General features: G+C 39.1%; 1 protein-coding gene across 8 annotated transcripts in view; it reads right to left on the reverse strand.

Annotated features, from left to right (window-relative positions):
• ATP7 (copper-transporting ATPase 1) overlaps window positions 1–20386 on the reverse strand; it is a 121936-nt gene that overhangs the window by 32489 nt on the left and 69061 nt on the right. For all 8 annotated transcript variants that reach the window (XM_053778844.2, XM_053778845.2, XM_053778850.2 and 5 more), the window contains 6 exons: window positions 11034–11193; window positions 10424–10610; window positions 7178–7361; window positions 6260–6380; window positions 4052–4239; window positions 3337–3495 (listed from right to left, as the gene is read on the reverse strand). In XM_053778844.2, coding sequence (XP_053634819.1) covers window positions 3337–3495; window positions 4052–4239; window positions 6260–6380; window positions 7178–7361; window positions 10424–10610; window positions 11034–11193 — 999 coding nt within the window. The remainder of the gene's footprint in view (window positions 1–3336; window positions 3496–4051; window positions 4240–6259; window positions 6381–7177; window positions 7362–10423; window positions 10611–11033; window positions 11194–20386) is intronic.

A 20386-nucleotide genomic window follows, 5' to 3' on the forward strand; every position in this document is an offset into this window, starting at 1 on the left:
CAAGATATGATGTAGGACGAAATGACAGTAGTTTGTTGGATTATGTATTGGTAGATAAAAGACTGTTGAGTAGACTTCAGGATGTACATGTTTATAGAGGGGCCACAGATATATCAGATCACTTTCTAGTTGTAGCTACACTGAGAGTAAAAGGTAGATGGGATGCAAGGAGAATAGAAGCATCAGGGAAGAGAGAGGTGAAGGTTTATAAACTAAAAGAGGAGGCAGTTAGGGTAAGATATAAAGAGCTATTGGAGGATAGATGGGCTAATGAGAGCATAGGCAATGGGGTCGAAGAGGTATGGGGTAGGTTTAAAAATGTAGTGTTACAGTGTTCAGCAGAAGTTTGTGGTTACAGGAAAGTGGGTGCAGGAAGGAAGAGGAGCGATTGGTGGAATGATGATGTAAAGAGAGTAGTAAGGGAGAAAAAGTTAGCATATGAGAAGTTTTTACAAAGTAGAAGTGATACAAGGAGGGAAGAGTATATGGAGAAAAAGAGAGAGGTTAAGAGAGTGGTGAAGCAATGTAAAAAGAGAGCAAATGAGAGAGTAGGTGAAATGTTATCAACAAATTTTGTTGAAAATAAGAAAAAGTTTTGGAGTGAGATTAACAAGTTAAGGAAGCCTAAAGAACAAATGGATTTGTCAGTTAAAAATAGGAGAGGAGAGTTATTAAATGGAGAGTTAGAGGTATTGGGAAGATGGAGGGAATATTTTGAGGAATTGTTAAATGTTGATGAAGATAGGGAAGCTGTGATTTTGTGTATAGGGCAAGGAGGAACAACATCTTGTAGGAGTGAGGAAGAGCCAGTTGTGAGTGTGGGGGAAGTTCGTGAGGCAGTAGGTAAAATGAAAGGGGGTAAGGCAGCCGGGATTGATGGGATAAAGATAGAAATGTTAAAAGCAAGTGGGGATATAGTTTTGGAGTGGTTGGTGCAATTATTTAATAAATGTATGGAAGAGGGTAAGGTACCTAGGGATTGGCAGAGAGCATGCATAGTTCCTTTGTATAAAGGCAAAGAGGACAAAAGAGAGTGCAAAAATTATAGGGGGATAAGTCTGTTGAGTATACCTGGTAAAGTGTATGGTAGAGTTATTATTGAAAGAATTAAGAGTAAGTCGGAGAATAGGATAGCAGATGAATAAGGAGGCTTTAGGAAAGGTAGGGGGTGTGTGGACCAGGTGTTTACAGTGAAACATATAAGTGAACAGTATTTAGATAAGGCTAAAGAGGTCTTTGTGGCATTTATGGATTTGGAAAAGGCATATGACAGGGTGGATAGGGGGGCAATGTGGCAGATGTTGCAGGTGTATGGTGTAGGAGGTAGGTTACTGAAAGCAGTGAAGAGTTTTTACGAGGATAGTGAGGCTCAAGTTAGAGCATGTAGGAAAGAGGGAAATTATTTCCCAGTAAAAGTAGGCCTTAGGCAAGGATGTGTGATGTCACCTTGGTTGTTTAATATACAGTGGACCCCCGGTTAACGATATTTTTTCACTCCAGAAGTATGTTCAGGTGCCAGTACTGACCGAATTTGTTCCCATGAGAAATATTGTGAAGTAGATTAGTCCATTTCAGACCCCCAAACATACACGTACAAACGCACTTACATAAATACACTTACATAATTGGTCGCATTCGGAGGTAATCGTTATGCGGGGGTCCACTGTATTTACAGATGGGGTTGTAAGAGAAATAAATGCGAGGGTCTTGGCAAGAGGCGTGGAGTTAAAAGATAAAGAATCACACATAAAGTGGGAGTTGTCACAGTTGCTCTTTGCTGATGACACTGTGCTCTTGGGAGATTCTGAAGAGAAGTTGCAGAGATTGGTGGATGAATTTGGTAGGGTGTGCAAAAGAAGAAAATTAAAAGTGAATACAGGAAAGAGTAAGGTTATGAGGATAACAATAAGATTAGGTGATGTAAGATTGGATATCAGATTGGAGGGAGAGAGTATGGAGGAGGTGAATGTATTCAGATATATGGGAGTGGACATGTCAGCGTATGGGTCTATGAAAGATGAGGTGAATCATAGAATTGATAATGGGAAAAGGGTGAGTGGTGCACTTAGGAGTCTGTGGAGACAAAGAACTTTGTCCTTGGAGGCAAAGAGGGGAATGTATGAGAGTATAGTTTTACCAACGCTCTTATATGGGTGTGAAGCATGGGTGATGAATGTTGCAGCGAGGAGAAGGCTGGAGGCAGTGGAGATGTCATGTCTGAGGGCAATGTATGGTGTGAATATAATGCAGAGAATTCGTAGTTTGGAAGTTAGGAGGAGGTGCGGGATTACCAAAACTGTTGTCCAGAGGGCTGAGGAAGGGTTGTTGAGGTGGTTCGGACATGTAGAGAGAATGGAGCGAAACAGAAGTGACTTCAAGAGTGTATCAGTCTGTAGTGGAAGGAAGGCGGGGTAGGGGTCGGCCTAGGAAAGGTTGGAGGGAAGGGGTAAAGGAGGTTTTGTGTGCGAGGGGCTTGGACTTCCAGCAGTGCCTGCACTCTGGGCATGCGTGAGCGTGTTTGATAGGAGTGAATGGAGACAAATGGTTTTTAATACTTGACGTGCTGTTGGAGTGTGAGCAAAGTAACATTTATGAAAGGGTTCAGGGAAACCGGCAGGCCGGACTTGAGTCCTGGAGATGGGAAGTACAGTGCCTGCACTCTGAAGGAGGGGTGTTAATGTTGCAGTTTAAAAACTGTAGTGTAAAGCACCCTTCTGGCAAGACAGTGATGGAGTGAATGATAGTGAAAGTTTTTCTTTTTCGGGCCACCCTGCCTTGGTGGGAATCAGCCAGTGTGTTAATAATAATAATAAAATAATAATAAACTGGACCATAAAATGTGAACAATTTTTTTAATTTTTGTGCAATCTTAACCCTTAAACTGTCCAAATGTAGATCTATGTTTGCTCGTGTAGCACTCCGAATGTAGATCTACGTTTTTTTTACATTGTTTCTTATGGAGAAAATCAAGGTTGGAGAGCTACGTGCGCAAACATAGATCTACGTTTGGACAGTTTAAGGGTTAATTAAAAAAAAAAACAGAGAATTTTATTTTAAATATGTTCATTATTTTTTATGAGTTTTAATCTTACAGATATTAGAGCAATATTTAAAATTATATGGCCATTCTTTTTAAACTAACTCAAACATGAAAATTTTCCTATTATCTGCAGCTTCAGGATTCAAATCACCTTTAGGAACCCAACCTCTGTGAATTACTGGGTTCAAATAAATGTAATATCTGCATTTACAGTAGTTGTAATACTCAAATATTTAAAGTTCTATATTCCCTTAGCACTGCCTTTCTCTGTAAACTTAAAAAAAGAAAAATCTTACCCTAATGAGAACAACATCAGCAGCCTCAACTGCAACATCAGTGCCGGAGGATATAGCAATACCAACATCAGCTTGAGCTAAGGCTGGTGAATCATTAACACCATCTCCAACCATTGCCACTTTCTGACTTAACTCTTGCAGCTGTTTTATTTTCTTCACCTGAGAAAAGAATATCATATTTACTTAAACAGAAAATATAACCATTTTAGGCGATAATACAAATTGCAATAAACAGGGACTGACTGATTGCAATAACTTTTATATATTGTACTGTACACTAAATCTCCGGCAGTCTTGTGTCTTGAAATCCGGCTAGGATATGTATCATTGATTCAATTAACTCTACCCTGGGAACCTGCCATTCTTCACATCTTCTGTACATAATAATGTCTGTTAATAATATTACAGTGAAGTAAAGCACAGAAGAAGTTACAAGGAAAAAGTGTTTGCTATTTGAATTAAAAAACTAAAGTAATAAAATTGGTAAATGAGTAAATAGTCAGACAATTTTAAAAATAATCTGTACATATAAAAGTTTATTTTTTACTTTTTTTAGTGAAATTTTTTTATACAGCAGCTTTTGAAATTAACTATACTCATAAAGACTTTCAACTTTAGCCCAATAAAACTTCTGTGGTGAATAAGCTTCCTTTTTTTTTAGATCACCCTACCTTGGTGGTAATGGTCAAATGTGGTAATGAAAAAATACACGTACTTTGTGAGAAGGAAGAACTTCTGCAAAAACTCTGGTAATGCCAACTTGTCTTGCAATGGCTGCTGCTGTCTTCTGGTTGTCACCTGTTAGAAGAATAACACCCAGACCCTTCTTCTTGAGAGTATACACAGTTAAGGCAGCCTCTGGTTTCACAGTGTCTGCAACAGCCAGCATGCCCATCAGCTGACCTGTCAAGGAGATATAAATTAGAATGAAAAATGACAAAGAAAATACAGTAGAGTATAAAGAAAAGCTTATTATTGTCATTCCTACATTACAATAACTGTACCTAAATTTTTATTTAACATTTCCCCAAGAGGAAACAATCTTAGTATGAAAATACCAGTTAGCATAAAGGCTTGACTTTTATAAATCATGTTCAGGCCAGATGACAAATCAGTCTTCTTACAAATCTATTCTATATACTGCCTCTCCTCACTTAACGATAGAGTTCCGCTCCTAATACCGCATCGCTAAACGAATCTGTCGCTAAACAGGAATCGTGCTATAATGGTAGTGGGTATTTGTCAGCCATCTTTGATACTGCTTTAATGGAATCCTTGCATCATTTATAACATTTTTAGTGTATTTTTAAATGTTTATACAGTATTTTTTTTCTTTTATCAAGTCGCCCATCTCCCACCGAGGCAGGGTAACCCAAAAAGAAAGAAAATCCCCAAAAAGAAAGAAAATCCCCAAAAAGAAAATACTTTCATCATCATTCAACACATTCACCTTACTCATACATAATCACTGTTTTTGCAGAGGTGCTCAGAATACAACAGTTTAGAAGCATATGCATATAAAGATACACAACATATCCCTCCAAACTGCCAATATCCCAAACCCCTCCTTTAAAGTGCAGGCATTGTACTTCCCATTTCCAGGACTCAAGTCCAGCTATATAAAAAGAACCGGTTTTCCTGAATCCCTTCACTAAATATTACCCTGCTCACACTCCAACAGCTCGTCAAGTCCTAAATACCATTTATCTCCATTCACTCCTATCCAACGCTCCAGACATAAATTACTTTCTTCAGTACAGGATTTTGGTTTTAGATTTTCTGCCCTTTATATTCATTAGAGAAAAATCACGATGGCCTGGAACCCAGGCTTTCCCATGAAAGTTCTGTTCCTAAATTTACACCAAACAATGGAATAACAAAATCAGACATGTCCGTACTGATAACAGGCATATGCAGGTGTTCAAACATTGACTGGAGGAGAAAGGTCTTTGGGATATGACATGATTTAAGTGTCAGGGACCCCATAATAGACAGACTTGAGTTTCAGAGGTGAGAGGTACAATGCATGCCCCTTAAAAGTCAAGATGGAAAACTGTGGTTGAGATGACTATCAATGGGTCATGTTATATGTCTGAAAAGGCAACTAAGGAGCAAGTGATGATGAATGTGCTTTATTCTCTGGTTCTCTTTCCTTGGTAGAAAATAGCCAGTGCAAGAAAAAAAAATGTTAATTATTAAGAGAGAAAAAGTTTTTTTTTTTTAACACGTTGGCCATTTCCCACTAATGCAGGGTGACCCAAAAAGAAAGAAAATCCCCAAAAAGAAAATACTTTCGTCATTCAACACTTTCACCTCACTCATGCATAATCACTGTTTTTGCAGAGGTGCTCAGAATACAACAGTCTAGAAGCATATGTGTATAAAGATACACAACATATCCCTCCAAACTGCCAATATCCCAAACCCCTCCTTTAAAGTGCAGGCATTGTACTTACCATTTCCAGGACTCAAGTCCAGCTATATGAAAATAACCGGTTTCCCTGAATCCCTTCACTAAATATTACCCTGCTCACACTCCAACAGCTTGTCAGGTCCCAAATACCATTCGTCTCCATTCACTCCTATCTAACATGCTCATGCAAGCTTGCTGGAAGTCCAAGCCCCTTGCCCACAAAACCTCCTTTACCCCCTCTCTCTAACCTTTTCGAGGACAACCCCTACCCCGCCTTCCTTCCCCTACAGATTTATACTCTCTCCATGTCATTCTACTTTGATCCATTCTCTCTAAATGACCAAACCACCTCAACAACCCCTCTTCAGACCTCTGACTAATACTTTTATTAACTCCACACCTTCTCCTAATTTCCACACTCCGAATTTTCTGCATAATATTTACACCACACATTGCCCTTATACAGGACAAAAAAAAAAAAAAAAGTATGGCTTGAAAAATAGAACTAACCATTAACAGCCGCAAGTACAGCAGTGCGGCCCAACTCCTCTTGTTCTGTCATTTGCTTGTCCACAGTTTTTGGAACAAATATTCCATTTTGGCTCATCCAATCTCTATTTCCAATAAGCACCTGAAATACTGACATATATGAGTGAAACTTCTTAAGACACATTGAAAATTCTCAATACAGAACACAAGGAATTATAACTGATCAGCATATAATGATTCTCTTAAGATAAGAAATAAAATAAATATGGAATTATAAACGGGGAAGGCTTAAATAACCTTCTGCAGCTATAGACAGAAAAAATGAAGCTCTGAGAACTTACCAAATGATGTACGTGTAGTACCGTACTTGTAACTACGTGCAAACACTACGTATGGACTAATGAAGCACAAAACTCCTTTCTCTTGTATTTCACATCAAAGTTAACTCTAGCACAGGAGTTTAATACTTCACATAAAGATACCATAAAATCATGAGAAAAGATAAGAAGGGGCAGATCACATTTTTACTGCAACTCTCTATTTACACAATCAGTATTACTGGAAATAGAGGAAGCATGTGTCTACGGATGTGCTTTTCTTTTTCCCGAAGTTATGTTCTAATAAACAGTAAGTTTATTAGTAACCCCTTCTCTTATATAAATTATTAAATATAAAAAGAAGAAAAGCTTTCGTTTCTTCTTTTTCAGGTCACCCTGCCTCGGTGAGAACCAGCTGGTATGTTAAAAAAGTAACACTGGTAAATTAACAATTTAATTGCCCCTGAGAGTATAACCAGCCCTGTAGGATCCACACAAGATAATAAAGAAATAAAAGTATTACTAAATGTTATTATTTTTATGAGTACCTTCTAATATTTTTAATGTAATATCAATCTTATATTCCGAGACTAAATTTATAAAATAAATTTTTGAAGAGCACCTTGTAAGGTTCCTTGCACTGTTCATCATCTGTAGTACTACTGGCTAATGTTGATGAGATAAGAGGAGTGTTTTCAGTGTCCACTGACTTGCGTGGTGGTGCATGGGTACAGTCAATCAAAACATCACCAATAAGGAACATATCATCCCGCTTTTGTGGCGACTGATTCATCACGTCTGTCAGTCTGTAAATGTATCAAATGAAGTGTAATCAACATTTAGAAGATGATAGCACGTATGTAACCAAAATTTGATTAAACTGTAAATTATGCAGTTTTGCAATCACTTAACTTTAAAACTAACTTTTTTATTAAGATGATGACACATAATAATGTGCTGAAAGTTATAAGAATCTATCCAGTTCAGTTAATTAATAAATAAAAATGGAGTTTTGCAGGAATTTCAGTCTTGGAATGGGTAATATCCTATCAAAATTTGGTATGTAATTGTGTTGAGAGGGATACAGATTCAAATCCTGTACATCAAGCCCATGATCAACAAGTAGCAAAAAAAATAGAAAGACAAGATCAATACAGTATTACTCTAAATGGATGAGATAAACTAGTGATATACGTACTGATTTATACCATGGAGATATACTAATAGTCTGGAAGAAATGAGACAGAAACAATAACCAACAAGATGTGGAGGAGCAAGATGCTTCACTCAATAATGCATCCATCCCACTTCCAGTGAGGTGGATTAGAGGAAAATGGATAAGGGAATTCCCGTGGAAACAGGCAATCACCATGTCGACAATCTGCTATCTAGTGAAAGCAAAAGTAGAGAAAATGGGAGATAGCTTATCAAAGAGACTAGTGTACAGGAAATGTGACTATGAGGAATGAGGCAGTTTCAGACACAAGTACAGAGGAATGCTCAATGCAAATGACAGTTCACCCAAGAAATTATCAGTTTTTAACCAGAAGTGTAAGTAAGCAACACGAAATATGTATCATCCTACAAGTGAATAACAAGAGAGGCCAGGTCTACTAGCAACATATGAAAGCTAGAACCAGAACCAGAAAAGCATGGAAAAGCACACAGTGAACTGGGAATCACCACCCCTGTGGTCTGACCTCAGACCAGGCCTCCTAAATTGGAAAGAAATTTTTATAAGAATAAAAACTATCAGGAAACACTAAGTAAAAAAAATTTTTTTTCAACACACTAGACGTCTCCCTCTGAGATAGGATGACCCAAAAAAGAAACACATTCACCATCACTGTTGTCGCCAAAGGTGTGCTGATACTACAGTTCAAAACTGTAAATATCCCCACCCCTCCTTCAGAGTGCAGACACTGTACTTTCCCACCTTCAGGACTAAAGTCTGGCTAACCGGTTTCCCTGAATCCCTTCATAGATGCTACCTTGCTCACACTCCAAGAACATGTCAGGCCATAAAAAGCACCGCTTGCCTCCATCCACTTGTATCTAACATGCTCACACACGCCTGCTGGATATCCAAGCCCTTCGCATACAAAACCTCCATTAACCCTTCCTCAATCCTTTTCTTAGGTGACCCCTGCTCCACTTTCTCTCCACTAGAGATTTATACACTCTCCAAGCCATCCTATTTTGCTCCATCCTCTCAAAGTGTCCAAACCACCTCAACATCCCCTTCTCAGCCCTCTGGATAATACTTTTATTATCCCCGCACCTTTGAATCTCCAAACTACGAATGCCCTGCATAATATTCACACCACACACTGCCCTCAGACATGACATTTCCACTAACTCCAGCCTCCTTCTCATTGCAACATTCACAAACTATGCATTGGTACCACTATACACTCAAAAATTTCCCTCTTTGCCTTCATGGACAACGTTCTTTGTCTCCATAGATGCCTCAATGCTTCATCCACCTTTTTACCTCATCAGTTCTATGGTTCACCTCATCTTTCATAGGCCCGTCCACCGACAAGTTCACTCAGAAACATGTGAACACAATCACTTCTTCCATACTCCCTCTTTACAATCTGATATCCAATCTTTCAATACCTAAATTTTTTGTTACCCTTATCACCTTGCTCTTTCCTATGTTCACTTTTAACTTCCTTCTTTTACATACTCTCCCAAATTAATCCACTATCATTGCAACTTCTCTTCAGAATCTTTCAAAAGCAGTGTCATGGGCAAAATGCAACTGTGACAACTCCCATCTTGTATTAGATTCTATATATTTTAATTCCACACTCTCCCCAACACCCTAGCATTCACTTCCTTTACAACCGTAACTATAAATATGTTAAACAACAATGGTGACATCTCACATCGCTGTCTAAGGCCTACTTTTACTGTAAAATAATCTTTCTCTCTCCTACATACTCTAATCTGAGCCTCACTAGCCTCATAAAAACTCATAACTGCTTTCAGTAACTTACCATCTATCTGATTCTATTCCATACACTTGTAACAACTGCCACATTGCTCACCTATCCACCCTTTCATATGCCTTTTCCAAATATTGTTCATTTATATATTTCAATGTAAACACTTGATCTACACATACTCTACCCTTCCTAAAATCTCCTCATTCATCCATGGTCCTGCTTTCTGTGTTACCCTTAATTCTTTCAATAATAACTCTACCATACACTTTACCTGGTATTCTCAACAGGCTTTTTTTTTTTTTTTAACACACTGGCCATCTCCCCCATAATTCTTTCTCTTCTGCTTTGTAAAAACCTCTCGTATGCTAACTTTTTCTTCTTACCACTCCCTTTACCTCATCATTCCACCTATTGCTCCTCTTCTCTCTTGTACCAATCCTCCTATATCTACAAACTTCTGCTGCACACACTAACACAAAATAATGAAATGGATGATAAATATGTTAAAAAGATCATAATGGTTGTTTCCTGAACACAAGATGCCTTCTGTTATAGGGTCTGGGATATCTGCTGCTTGGAGAAACATTTGAACTGTCACATCTGCAAGCCTCTGGCAAGACAGTAATAGTGTGAATAATAGTGAAAGAGATTCTTTTTCAGGTTACCTCACCCTGTCTCGGTGGGAGACGGCCAAAGTGTTAAAACAAAATAAAGTCTTAATTTGCTAATCTCATTGAATTTGTCAATTTCATTTATATTCAATAAATAAAAAAAATTCTTATGGCTGACTTCAAAATATTATGAAGCATTCTATTACTATCTTTGAAAAACAGTGATCTAAAACACTGTAATTGCAGTGATCAAAAAGTGATACAGAATAGTGATGCAAACAGGTACGCTTGCCAATTACTTACCCATACTCATTTATGTAATTGACAGTGAGATTTTTCACATTGAGAAGCATCTCTGAGGAAACAGCTGCCTGGACAAGGTGGTGTGTGCCAGATATTGTGCACTGCAAACCAAAGCCAGATACTGCCTTAAAGCCTTCACATTGAGCATTCAGGTTGCCCAGCACCTGACGACAGAACTTGGATATGGCTAGAGAGAAAAACGTTTTGTTGATTTTAATTATCAAAATAAAAAGAAGACATTACTAGAACTATTACTTATTTTACAAATAAATGAAAAAAAAGCTCGTAATTCTAAATTATATACTGCAAAATATACAATAATCAGTTTAGAAACTAAAGTTTCTTATATTAAATACCTAGAGTATTGTACCTGTAGATGGACTTCTACTTTGTTATAATTTTGCCATTAACTTTATATTTTTTGTATTATCATGAATACTCTGACACTTTCATTTTCTTTATCTTTGCTTGGATAGCATCAGTTCTGAGATATTTTATTCTATTTCATCACAAACTTAACTTTCTTGTCTTGTTTGTATAAAAAATCAGCACTAAATGGGTTCCTATGACTGGATGCTTCATAAGTGTAAAATGTTCACAAATAATGCACCTGTGGCAATAGGATGTTCACTGTTATGCTCTGCTACTCCAACAATAGCAAGAAATCGAGCGAGGGTGCACACTGTCTCGTCCACATAGAGAGAGAGCTTGGCTAATGTTGGCGTGCCGTGGGTAATGGTTCCGGTCTTGTCAAAAACTACAGTCTTCACCTAAAGAAAAGCAGTAATACTAAATAAGATGTACAAATGTGTGAAATGCAGTGGATACTAATGTTACTACAAAATCTTACTCTGAATCTTCTGTTTTAACCATTTAATATATATTTATAATGATAAATATAAATTGTGAGAGCAAGGGGCTAGTAACCCCTTCTCCTGTATATTATTGTTTTTTTATTATTAACACACTGGCCGATTCCCACCAAGGCAGGGTGGCCCGAAAAAGAAAAACTTTCACCATCATTCACTCCATCACTGTCTTGCCAGAAGGGTGCTTCACACTAGTTTTTAAACTGCAACATTAACACCCCTCCTTCAGAGTGCAGAGTGTATATACGTATTACTAAATTTAAAAGGAGGAACTTTCATTTTTTCTTTTGGGCCACTCCACCTCAGTGGGATACGGCAGGTACGTTGAAAGAAAGAAAAATAAATTGTGCCAGCCAGTTGCAGGTCAAAAAGTCATTTGAACCTTGGGTTGCTTCAAATTTAGACTGGATATATACATGAGTGAGAAGGGTTGAATTTGAGTGGGATTTGCACATGACTTAATAATAGGGTTATCAAAGATTATTCCTTAAGTAGCATTGAAAATGGGTTAGGCAAATATTTTAGTTATTGGGTTTGGGTTTGAGAAAGACCTGCCTAGCATGGGCCAATAAGCCTGCTAAAGTGTTCTTCCTTTATGTTCTTATGTTCACTCACTTATGGTAAGGCAACTACTGAAAGAATGATGATAAATGTGTTTTGTTGGATCACCATGCAGTGGTGGAAAAATGGCAAATGCAATAAAGAAAATTCCTAAAATCAAAGTTCAATTATTAATTTTAAAAATTTTCAATTCAACATTTTTAACTATGTACTAAGTTTAGGTCAATAAATCATGTCAGTACAACACTAGTGGTTCAGCAGCCTACCCACCCAATGGACCATACCAGGTAAACCTGACTGCCACTACCATGGATGGATTGCTTTTGCACATGTGCTGTATTAACACAGCAGCATCCTTTCAAGTTTCAAATATTTAACCAATAATCTTTGGATGTGCACATCATTATATATTTTAACACGCTGGCCGTCCCGCACAAAGGCAGGTGATCCAAAAAAGAAACACTTTCACCATCATTCATACATAATCACTGTCTTTGCAGAGGCATACAGATATGAGAGATCATTATTTTACTAATAGTAAATTACAAACCATGGTCTATGAAAGATGAGGTAAATCATAGAATTGATGAGGGGAAAAGGGTGAGCGGCACACTTAGGAGTCTGTGGAGACAAAGAACTTTGTCCTTGGAGGCAAAGAGGGGAATGTATGAGAGTATAGTTTTACCAACACTATTATATGGGAGTGAAGCATGGGTGATGAATGTTGCAGCGAGGAGAAGGCTGGAGGCAGTGGAGATGTCATGTTTGAGGGCAATGTGTGGTGTGAATATAATGCAGAGAATTCGTAGCTTGGAAGTTAGGAGGAGGTGCGGGATTGCCAAAACTGTTGTCCAGAGGGCTGAGGAAGGGTTGTTGAGGTGGTTCGGACATGTAGAGAAAATGGAGCGAAAGAGAGTGACTTCAAGAGTGTATCAGTCTGTAGTGGAAGGAAGGCGGGGTAGGGGTCAGCCAAGGAAAGATTGGAGGGAGGGGGGTAAAGGAGGTTTTGTGTGCGAGGGGCTTGGACTTCCAGCGGGCATGCGTGAGCATGTTTGATAGGAGTGAATGGAGACAAATGGTTTTTAATACTTGACGTGCTGTTGGAGTGTGAGCAAAGTAACATTTATGAAGGGATTCAGGGAAACCGGCAGGCCGGACTTAAGTCCTGGAGATGGGAAGTACAGTGCCTGCACTCTGAAGGAGGGGTGTTAATGTTGCAATTTAAAAACTGTAGTGTAAAGCACCATTCTGGCAAGACAGTGATGGAGTGAATGATGGTGAAAGTTTTTCTTTTTCGGGCCACCCTGCCTTGGTGGGAATCGGCCAGTGTGCTAATAAAAAAAAAAAAACATGGGCATATTGTTTGTACAGAAGTATTGATATTACATATGTTTTTTTTTTTTTTTTTTTTTTTTTTAAAAAAGTCGGCCGTCTCCCACCCAGGCAGGGTGACCCAAAAAAGAAAGAAAAACCCCAAAAAGAAAATACTTTAATCATCATTCAACACTTTCACCACACTCGCACATTATCACTGTTTTTGCAGAGGTGCTCAGAATACAACAGTCTAGAAGCATAAACATATAAAGATACACAACATATCCCTCCAAACTGCCAATATCCCAAACCCCTCCTTTAAAGTGCAGGCATTGTACTTCCCATTTCCAGGACTCAAGTCCGACTATATGAAAATAACCGGTTTCCCTGAATCCCTTCACTAAATATTACCCTGCTCACACTCCAACAGATCGTCAGGTCCCAAGTACCATTCGTCTCCATTCACTCCTATCTAACACGCTCACGCACGCTTGCTGGAAGTCCAAGCCCCTTACCCACAAAACCTCCTTTACCCCCTCTCTCCAACCCTTTCGAGGACGACCCCTACCCCGCCTTCCTTCCCCTATAGATTTATATGCTTTCCATGTCATTCTACTGTGATCCATTCTCTCTAAATGACCAAACCACCTCAACAACCCCTCTTCTGCCCTCTGACTAATACTTTTATTAACTCCACACCTTCTCCTAATTTCCACACTCCGAATTTTCTGCATAATATTTACACCACACATTGCCCTTAAACAGGACATCTCCGCTGCCTCCAACCGTCTCCTCGCTGCTGCATTTACCACCCAAGCTTCACACCCATATAAGAGTGTTGGTACTACTATACTTTCATACATTCCCTTCTTTGCCTCCATAGATAACGTTTTTTGACTCCACATATACCTCAACGCACCACTCACCTTTTTTCCCTCATCAATTCTATGATTAACCTCATCCTTCATAAATCCATCCGCCGACACGTCAACTCCCAAGTATCTGAAAACATTCACTTCTTCCATACTCCTCCTCCCCAATTTGATATCCAATTTTTCTTTATCTAAATCATTTGACACCCTCATCACCTTACTCTTTTCTATGTTCACTTTCAACTTTCTACCTTTACACACATTCCCAAACTCATCCACTAACCTTTGCAATTTTTCTTTAGAATCTCCCATAAGCACAGTATCATCAGCAAAAAGTAACTGTGTCAATTCCCATTTTGAATTTGATTCCCCATAATTTAATCCCACCCCTCTCCCAAACACCCTAGCATTTACTTCCTTTACAACCCCATCTATAAATATATTAAACAACCATGGTGACATTACACATCCCTGTCTAAGACCTACTTTTACCGGGAAGTAGTCTCCCTCTCTTCTACACACCCTAACCTGAGCCTCACTATCCTCATAAAAACTCTTTACAGCATTTAATAACTTACCACCTATTCCATATACTTGCAACATCTGCCACATTGCTCCTCTATCCACTCTATCATATGCCTTTTCTAAATCCATAAATGCAATAAAAACTTCCCTATCTTTATCTAAATACTGTTCACATATATGCTTCAATGTAAACACCTGATCTACACATCCCCTACCCACTCTAAAACCTCCTTGCTCATCCGCAATCCTACATTCTGTCTTACCTCTAATTCTTTCAATTATAACCCTACCGTACACTTTTCCTGGTATACTCAGTAAGCTTATTCCTCTATAATTTTTACAGTCTCTTTTGTCCCCTTTCCCTTTATATAAAGGGACTATACATGCTCTCTGCCAATCCCTAGGTACCTTCCCCTCTTTCATACATTTATTAAACAAAAGTACCAACCACTCCAACACTATATCCCCCCCTGCTTTTAACATTTCTGTCATGATCCCATCAGTTCCAGCTGCTTTACCCCCTTTCATTTTACGTAATGCCTCACGTACCTCCCCCACACTTACATTCTGCTCTTCTTCACTCCTAAAAGATGGTATACCTCCCTGACCAGTGCATGAAATTACTGCCTCTGTTTCTTCCTTAACATTTAAAAGTTCCTCAAAATATTCTCGCCATCTTCCCAATACCTCCATCTCCCCATCTACTAACTCCCCTACTCTGTTTTTAACTGACAAATCCATATTTTCCCTAGGCTTTCTTAACTTGTTTAACTCACTCCAAAATTTTTTCTTATTTTCATTAAAATTTCTTGACAGTGCCTCTCCCACTCTATCATCTGCTCTCCTTTTGCACTCTCTCACCACTCTCTTTACCTTTCTTTTACTCTCCATATACTCTGCTCTTCTTATAACACTTCTGCTTTGTAAAAACCTCTCATAAGCTACCTTTTTCTCTTTTATCACACCCTTTACTTCATCATTCCACCAATCACTCCTCTTTCCTCCTGCCCCCACCCTCCTATAACCACAAACTTCTGCCCCACATTCTAATACTGCATTTTTAAAACTATTCCAACCCTCTTCAACCCCCCCACTACTCATCTTTGCACTAGCCCACCTTTCTGCCAATAGTCGCTTATATCTCACCCGAACTTCCTCCTCCCTTAGTTTATACACTTTCACCTCCCTCTTACTTGTTGTTGCCACCTTCCTCTTTTCCCATCTACCTCTTACTCTAACTGTAGCTACAACTAAATAATGATCCGATATATCAGTTGCCCCTCTATAAACATGTACATCCTGGAGCCTACCCATCAACCTTTTATCCACCAATACATAATCTAATAAACTACTTTCATTACGTGCTACATCATACCTTGTATATTTATTTATCCTCTTTTTCATAAAATATGTATTACTTATTACCAAATTTCTTTCTACACATAGCTCAATTAAAGGCTCCCCATTTACATTTACCCCTGGCACCCCAAATTTACCTACTACTCCCTCCATAACATTTTTACCCACTTTAGCATTAAAATCCCCAACCACCATTACTCTCACACTTGATTCAAAACTCCCCACGCATTTACTCAACATTTCCCAAAATCTCTCTCTCTCCTCTACACTTCTCTCTTCTCCAGGTGCATACACGCTTATTATAACCCACTTTTCACATCCAATCTTTATTTTACTCCACATAATCCTTGAATTAATACATTTATAGTCCCTCTTTTCCTGCCATAGCTTATCCTTCAACATTATTGCTACTCCTTCTTTAGCTCTAACTCTATTTGAAACCCCTGACCTAATCCCATTTATTCCTCTCCACTGAAACTCTCCCACCCCCTTCAGCTTTGTTTCACTTAAAGCCAGGACATCCAGCTTCTTCTCATTCATAACATCCACAATCATCTCTTTCTTATCATCTGCACAACATCCACGCACATTCAGACTTCCCACTTTGACAATTTTCTTCTTCTTATTCTTATTCTTATGTATTTTCTTCAATTAGCATCAAAATAATTTGCTCTTTAGAGCACCATTTTTTTTGGGGGGGGGGGGGGGTGTGGGGGGGGGGTTAGTTTGATGAACTTATCAACAAACACTTCAGAAAAACAATCATCAGTAAAACAAAATACAGTAAAAAAAAATCCCAACTTACAAATGAGTAATGTTTTTGGTTTGCAATTTACAAACAAATTTGTATGTTATTTTTATATTCTCCCCTAAAATGCACCAAAGTTTGTATCAAAAACAATATTAAGGATGGTTATGTTTCACACATATGTATACTGATGATCAGTGGTTATAAAACATATGTTTTCTAACTCCCCATTAGTAAGTATGGATGTTCTAGTTTTGGTGTTCCCTAGTTGATTTATTTATTATTATTTTTTTTTTATTATCACACTGGCCGCTTTCCACCAAGGCAGGGTGACCCGAAAAAGAAAAACTTTCACTGTCTTGCCAGAAGGGTGCTTTACACTACAGTTTTTAAACTGCAACATTAACACCCCTCCTTCAGAGTGCAGGCACTGTACTTCCCATCTCCAGGACTCAAGTCTGGCCTGCCAGTTTCCCTGAACCCCTTCATAAATGTTACTTTGCTCACACTCCAACAGCACGTCAAGTATTAAAAACCATTTGTCTCCATTCACTCCTATCAAACACGCTCACGCATGCCTGCTGGAAGTCCAAGCCCCTCGCACACAAAACCTCCTTTACCCCCTCCCTCCAACCTTTCCTAGGCCGACCCCTATCCCGCCTTCCTTCCACTACAGACTGATACACTCTTGAAGTCACTCTGTTTCGCTCCATTCTCTCTACATGTCCGAACCACCTCAACAACCCTTCCTCAGCCCTCTGGACAAAAGTTTTGGTAATCCTGCACCTCCTCCTAACTTCCAAACTACGAATTCTCTGCATTATATTCACACCACACATTGCCCTCAGACATGACATCTCCACTGCCTCCAGCCTTCTCCTCACTGCAACATTCATCACCCATGCTTCACACCCATATAAGAGCGTTGGTAAAACTATACTCTCATACATTCCCCTCTTTGCCTCCAAGGACAAAGTTCTTTGTCTCCACAGACTCCTAAGTGCACCACTCACCCTTTTCCTCTCATCAATTCTATGATTCACCTCATCTTTCATAGACCCATCCGCTGACACGTCCACTCCCAAATATCTGAATACATTCACCTCCTCCATACTCTCTCCCTCCAATCTGATATCCAATCTTTCATCACATAATCTTTTTATCCTCATAACCTTACTCTTTCCTGTATTCACTTTTAATTTTCTTCTTTTGCACACCCTACCAAATTCATCCACCAATCTCTGCAACTTCTCTTCAGAATCTCCCAAGAGCACAGTGTCATCAGCAAAGAGCAACTGTGACAACTCCCACTTTATGTGTGATTCTTTATCTTTTAACTCCACGCCTCTTGCTAAGACCCTCGCATTTACTTCTCTTACAACCCCATCTATAAATATATTAAACAACCACGGTGACATCACACATCCTTGTCTAAGGCCTACTTTTACTGGGAAATAATTTCCCTCTTTCCTACATACTCTAACTTAAGCCTCACTATCCTCGTAAAAACTCTTCACTGCTTTCAGTAACCTACCTCCTACACCATACACCTGCAACATCTGCCACATTGCCCCCCTATCCACCCTGTCATACACCTTTTCCAAATCCATAAATGCCACAAAGACCTCTTTAGCCTTATCTAAATACTGTTCACTTATATGTTTCACTGTAAACACCTGGTCCACACACCCCCTACCTTTCCTAAAGCCTCCTTGTTCATCTGCTATCCTATTCTCCGTCTTACTCTTAATTCTTTCAATAATAACTCTACCATACACTTTACCAGGTATACTCAACAGACTTATCCCCCTATAATTTTTGCACTCTTTTTTGTCCCCTTTGCCTTTATACAAAGGAACTATGCATGCTCTCTGCCAATCCCTAGGTACCTTACCCTCTTCCATACATTTATTAAATAATTGCACCAACCAGGAAACAAGGTACTGAGATTGTTACAAGAAGCATGGAAATGGCGTCTAATCTTCACAGTGGGTACCTCAGCTACCTCTGGCTTGAAGAATGTTATTACTTGGAATGACATTCATCATAAGACTGTGTTCGACTCAAATAGCAGTGGTCATGGCTACCCTGATGAGTTCTACCTAGACAATGTCCTTATGGAACTGGAAATGGCTGGAGTTAAAGATGTAACTACAGAGTAATGTCAGCATTTTTACAGGAAAAGTCAGAGTTATATTATGCTGTAATTTTATACATGTAATTATATACACCTGTAATTATATACACCTGGAAAATCCTAGAGGGACTAGTACCGAACTTGCACACGAAAATCACTCACTACGAAAGCAAAAGACTTGGCAGACGATGCACCATCCCCCCAATGAAAAGCAGGGGTGTCACTAGCACATTAAGAGACCATACAATAAGTGTCAGGGGCCCGAGACTGTTCAACTGCCTCCCAGCACACATAAGGGGGATTACCAACAGACCCCTGGCAGTCTTCAAGCTGGCACTGGACAAGCACCTAAAGTCAGTTCCTGATCAGCCGGGCTGTGGCTCGTACGTTGGTTTGCATGCAGCCAGCAGCAACAGCCTGGTTGATCAGGCGCTGATCCACCAGGAGGCCTGGTCACAGACCGGGCCGCGGGGGCGTTGACCCCCGAAACTCTCTCCAGGTAAACTCCAGGTAAACCACTCCAAAACGATATATCCCCACTTGCTTTTAACATTTCTATCTTTATCCCATCAATCCCGGCTGCCTTACCCCCTTTCATTTTACCTACTGCCTCACGAACTTCCTCCACACTCACAACTGGCTCTTCCTCACTCCTACAAGATGTTATTCCTCCTTGCCCTATACACGAAATCACAGCTTCCCTATCTTCATCAACATTTAACAATTCCTCAAAATATTCCCTCCATCTTCCCAATACCTCTAACTCTCCATTAAATAACTCTCCTCTCCTATTTTTAACTGACAAATCCATTTGTTCTCTAGGCTTCCTTAACTTGTTAATCTCACTCCAAAACTTTTTCTTATTTTCAACAAAATTTGTTGATAACATCTCACCCACTCTCTCATTTGCTCTCTTTTTACATTGCTTCACCACTCTCTTAACCTCTCTCTTTTTCTCCATGTACTCTTCCCTCCTTGCATCACTTCTACTTTGTAAACACTTCTCATATGCTAACTTTTTCTCCCTTATTACTCTCTTTACATCATCATTCCACCAATCGCTCCTCTTCCCTCCCGCACCCACTTTCCTGTAACCACAAACTTCTGCTGAACACTCGAACACTACATTTTTAAACCTACCCCATATCTCTTCGATCCCATTGCCTATGCTCTCATTAGCCCATCTATCCTCCAATAGCTGTTTATACCTTACCCTAACTGCCTCCTCTTTTAGTTTATAAACCTTCACCTCTCTCTTCCCTGATGCTTCTATTCTCCTTGTATCCCATCTACCTTTTACTCTCAGTGTAGCTACAACTAAAAAGTGATCTGATATATCTGTGGCCCCTCTATAAACATGTACATCCTGAAGTCTACTCAACAGTCTTTTATCTACCAATACATAATCCAACAAACTACTGTCATTTCACCCTACATCATATCTTGTATACTTATTTATCCTCTTTTTCTTAAAATATGTATTACCTATAACTAAACCCCTTTCTATACAAAGTTCAATCAAAGGGCTCCCATTATCATTTACACCTGGCACTCCAAACTTTCCTACCACACCCTCTC

This window comes from Cherax quadricarinatus, chromosome 32 (genome assembly GCF_038502225.1).
Source record: "Cherax quadricarinatus isolate ZL_2023a chromosome 32, ASM3850222v1, whole genome shotgun sequence".
NCBI lineage: Eukaryota > Metazoa > Arthropoda > Malacostraca > Decapoda > Parastacidae > Cherax > Cherax quadricarinatus.